We start from the raw sequence: 4,752 nt of genomic DNA, 5'->3' as shown, positions 1-4,752 counted from the left end.
GGTGGAGTGCTGTGGCCGGATCTCAGCTCACTGCAAGCTCCGCCTCCCGGGTTCACGCCATTCTCCTGCCTCAGCCTCCCGGGTAGCTGGGACTACAGGCGCCGCCACCTCACCTGGCTAGTTTTTTGTAGTTTTTAGTAGAGATGGTTTCACCGGGTTAGCCAGGATGGTCTCGATCTCCTGACCTCGTGATCCGCCCGTCTCGGCCTCCCAAAGTGCTGGGATTACAGGCTTGAGCCACTGCGCCCGGCCGACATGAATTATTTAATCCTCACAACTGCCCTGTGAAATAAGCATTGTTATTGTCCTCATTTTACAGAGAAATAAACTGAGGCAAGGGGAGTCAAGACCTTGGTCAGAGACTCACAGCTGGTGTGCACTGGGAGTAGGAATCTGACCCTAGAAACCTGATGGCAGAGCCCCAGTCTGTATGAATCATCACCTGGTATCACTAATATGAGTAGGGTTTTCAGAATTCTACAGTGGAATTCCGCTTTTAAGTTCTCTCTGATACAGAACAGTTTTATGGTGTCAACATTCTGTGCCAGGAAACTAGTACTGATTTAATTTCAACACTGGGAGACATGCCACAGTATTATCATAGCTATCCCCAATGTTAGCATGTTTCTGAGCTTGTGCATTCATTGCAGTTTAAAACATCTCTCCCTTAGATTTGTTATTCATGTCTTTTTTTTCTTTTTTTTTTTTTTTAAGAGTCTCGCTCTGTTGCCCAGGCTGGAGTGCAGTGGTGCGATCTCTGCTCACTGCAAGCTCTGCCTCCTGGATTTGCGCCATTCTCCTGCCTCAGCCTCCAGAGTAGCTGGAACTACAGGGCATGTGCCACCACACCTGGCTAATTGTTTTTGTATTTTTAGTAGAGATGGGGTTTCACCGTGTCAGCCAGGATGGTCTCAATCTCCTGACCTTGTGATCCGCCTGCCTCGACCTCCCAAAGTGTTGGGATTACAGGCGTGCGCCACCGCGCCTGGCCAAGTTCTTGGTGTCTTTAGGGTAAACTCCCTGAGACCTGTACTCTCTAGGAGACTTGTGATGGTCAGTGACAAGATTGACACAGTTGTGTGTTGCTGTTTGATTGGTGCAGACCCCTCTGGAATGTGGTGGGATGTCAGAGCTCAATGAGAGAAACGAGTTTCTCATAAACATCCAGGCCTCCCCTAAACATGGTTCTGTGTGAGACCCACACAGAACTTTCAGGAGTTCACACTGTATCTTCTATACATATATAAACCACATTTATACAGATGTATTCACGGAATAGAAGTCGGTACTTACACAGGTTTTAAAAATTTGTAAGCCAGGCTCTTCCACAATCTTAAATCTTGCCTCAGCTTTCTTCTCTCTATAAGAGACATCAAGGTGCTTTTCCCAGTGTGAGAAACTGTGATCCTTGAGCTTACAGAAACTGAGATTATACAAGTTTCAATGTTAAAAGATTAAAATCGTCAAGTGTTAGGACTTTGGTCAGCCGAGAGAAAGGATCTCAGCGCGTGAGCTTCCCCCACGAACTTCAGAAACCGAGGAGCATCAGACGCTCCCACCCTTCATCTCAGACACCCATAACTTTGAGATTTTTCCACGCTAAGATACTGGTTTCTTTTTATTTTGTTTTGTTTTATTTATTTTATTTTATTTATTGTATTTTTTTTTTTTGGGGGGACAGAGTCTCGCTCTGTTGCCCAGGCTGGAGTGCAGTGGCCGGATCTCAGCTCACTGCAAGCTCCGCCTCCCAGGTTTACGCCATTCTCCTGCCTCAGCCTCCCTGTTTATTGTATTTTTTATGTTCTAGACAGTCTGCCTCTGTTGCCCAGGCTGGAGTGCAGTGGTGCAATCTCCACTCACTGCAAGCTCCGCCCCAAAGATTCAAGCGATTCTCGTGCCTCAGCCTCCTGAGTTGGGACTACAGGCACCCGCCACCATGCCCGGCTAATTTTTGTACCTTTGGTAGAGACAGGGTTTCATCATGTTGCCCAGGATGATCTCAAACTCCTGGTCTCAAGTGATCCACCCACTTCAGCTTCCCAAAGGGCTAGGATTACAGGTGTGAGCTACTGTGCCTGGCCATGATTTATTTTATTTTTTAAGTAATACGTTGTCTTTTTTAAGGGTCGAGAGGCCATCATAGCTAAGATAATGTAGTTTATTTAAATGATTTGTCATTAAACAAGTTTAACTTTCGTGACTTTTTCTTAGTGTTTGCTTCTGTTCATTCATTAGCTTTGCTTCTGAATTTTCAAAGAATTGTCTAAGGATAAATGGAAGAAAATAATAATTATAAATTTTCAGGACATGTTTATAGGGAAAATAACCACTCATGATATGTGCAAAACAGGATTTATTTTCCAGGTAATAATGAACAGGGTGTAGTTTGCCTAGTTTTTCTCCACGCTGTTTTCAAATCAACTATTGTAGTATTTTTCGTGTTCTAAGGTGGGTGTTTCTGAGCTGACTAATAGATGCTCATTTCACTTCAGACACAGTATTTCCAGAAGCAATCAGGAGTCTCACGTTTCTTATATGGTTTCCTGATTCTGGCCAAAAGATGACTCAGTAAAATGTCAGGATCTTGTCCAGAGAAATCCTGAAACTAAAACAATCCAAACAAAAAAAAAAACAGGTAAGTTACCAATGAATGAAGATTCCTATAAGAAAAAGGAATCTTGAGTCAAGACATTGGACTTCTTAAAAGTATTTGCGTTTTTCCCTGGATTGTAATGGTAACAAGAGTGTCCCGGGCCCAGTGGGGCTCCTGTGCCCACCTCCCCACCTCTAATGAGTGTCCTTCCAGTCTGTTCAGCTCAGTGATGGTCCTGAATTTTCCTAAACCCTCATTGACTGACTTCTATTTAAATCATGTCCGTTGCTAGGCGGGTGGCTCACGCCTGTAATCCTAGCACTTCAGGAGGCTGAGGCGGGCAGATCACTTGAGCCCAGGAGTTTGAGACCAGCCTGGGCAACCTGGTGAAACCCTATCTCTACAAAAATTAGCTGAGTATGGTAGCAGGCTCCTGTAGTCCCAGCTACTCTCGGGAGGCTGAGGCATTAGAAGTGCTTGAACCTGGGAGGTGGATGTTGCAGTGAGCTGAGATCACGCCACTGCACTCCAGCCTGGGTAACAGAGTGAGACCCTCTCTCAAAAAATAAATAAAAAGTAACATATTCTGTGCATTTATTGTCTTCTGTGTATTGTATGTATTGTGTGTGTTCTGTGTATTGTATGTATTGTGTGTGTTGTGTTGTGTTGTATTGTATTGTATTGTATTGTATCGTATTGTATTCTTTTGAGATGGAGTCTCGCTCTGTTCCCTGGGCTGGAGTGAAGTGGCGCAATCTTTCACTGCAGCCTCCACCTCCTGGGTTCAAGTGATCCTCCTGCACCAGCCTCCCGAGTAGCTGGGATTACAGGTGCATGCCACCATGCCCGGCTAAGTTTTGTATTTTTTGTAGAGACGGGGTTTCGCTATGTTGCCCAAGCTGGTCTTGAACTGCTGGTCTCAAGCGATCCACCTACCTCGGTCTCCCACTGTGCTGGGATGACAGGCTCATGAGCCACCGTGCCTGGCCTCCTGCACGTGGTTCATGTCAATGTCTGGAGCATGGCCTTCTTCCATTAGGTGTTACCTTGCAGTGCCCGTTACACTTTCCCATGCCTGTGAATCACCTGAGGATCTTGTTAAGATGCAGATTTTGTTTCCACAGGTCCTAGGTGGGCCTAAAATTCTGCATCCTTCACTGGCTTCCAGGCGCTCCCAGTGCTGCTGGCCGTGGGCCACATGTTAGATAGCGAATGAGAGCACAAGTGGATGCCAGACTTGAGAGCAGGGACCTCACCTATTTTTTTCATTCTTTCACAACTTACTTGATTTACCCAAAACAGGCACTGGGTAGGTTCCTGTTGCATTCAGATCTTATATCAATCAAAATTTGGAAAAATTAATGCTTTGAAATAATGTTGGCCAATTATTATTGTTATTTTGAGATGAAGTCTCACTCTTATCCTCCAGGCTGGAATGTGACAGCACTATCTCGGCTCACTGCAACCTCTGCCTCCCAGGTTCAAGCGATTCTCCTGCCTCAGACTCCCAAGTAACTGGGATTACAGGCCCCACTCAAGCCCAGCTAATTTCTATATTTTTAGTAGAGACGGGGTTTCACCATGTTGGCCAGGCTGGTCTCGAACTTCTTACCTCAGGTGGTCCGCCCGCCTCAGCCTCCCAAAGTGCTGGGATCACAAGCGTGAGCCACCACGCCGGGCCATGCTGGCCAATTATTTTAAGGTGTGGTTTCCACCAAGAACACTTCTCTAGTTCATAAATTCAGAGTCCTGTAAAATCAGTACAGAATGTTCGCCTTTTTAAACTTAAGTCATAAATAGAGTCACTTACCTTTCTCAAATTTCCTCTTGGGTTAAAAATGTTGGTACTCGAGTCTGAAAAACAGTTTTGAAGCCAGTTCGTCAGATCTGTTGTTTCTCTTGTACGCTTGTTTTAAAATATACAAAATAATATTACTAAATTGTGTCTAGTTTCTGGTCTTTTTCCACATTGCAGCAAGCTTTTCTTGAATGCAGACAGGCACTCCTGTTCTTATCTGGAGTTCACAAAAGTCACTGCATTGTCCTCAGTAACTTAGCAGTGCAGTAGCTCATCAAACATACAACAAATGAACTGTCTATTAACGCCTACTAAAAGGCTCAATTTTTTTTTTTTTTTTTTTTTTTTTTTTTTTTTTTTT

At 44.6% G+C, this 4,752-nt stretch overlaps 1 protein-coding gene across 3 annotated transcripts in view; it reads right to left on the bottom strand.

Annotated features, from left to right (window-relative positions):
- Positions 1-2,338: 2,338 nt before the first annotated feature.
- Positions 2,339-4,752, bottom strand: part of UTS2 (urotensin 2) — a 6,467-nt gene continuing 4,053 nt past the window's right edge. The window contains exons 3-4 of one of the 3 annotated variants that reach the window (XM_017856084.1): positions 4,404-4,447; positions 2,339-2,605 (exon numbers count right to left, since the gene is read on the bottom strand). In XM_017856084.1, coding sequence (XP_017711573.1) covers positions 2,489-2,605; positions 4,404-4,447 — 161 coding nt within the window. In that variant the 3' untranslated portion in view covers positions 2,339-2,488. The remainder of the gene's footprint in view (positions 2,606-4,403; positions 4,448-4,752) is intronic. The other 2 variants (XM_017856085.1, XM_017856083.1) reach the window with 2 other exon arrangements.

Source organism: Rhinopithecus bieti, unplaced genomic scaffold (assembly GCF_001698545.2).
Source record: "Rhinopithecus bieti isolate Rb0 unplaced genomic scaffold, ASM169854v2 scaffold_40368, whole genome shotgun sequence".
Taxonomy (NCBI): domain Eukaryota; kingdom Metazoa; phylum Chordata; class Mammalia; order Primates; family Cercopithecidae; genus Rhinopithecus; species Rhinopithecus bieti.
Note: the sequence above shows the minus strand (reverse complement) of the source record. Positions and strands in the feature narration are given on the sequence as shown.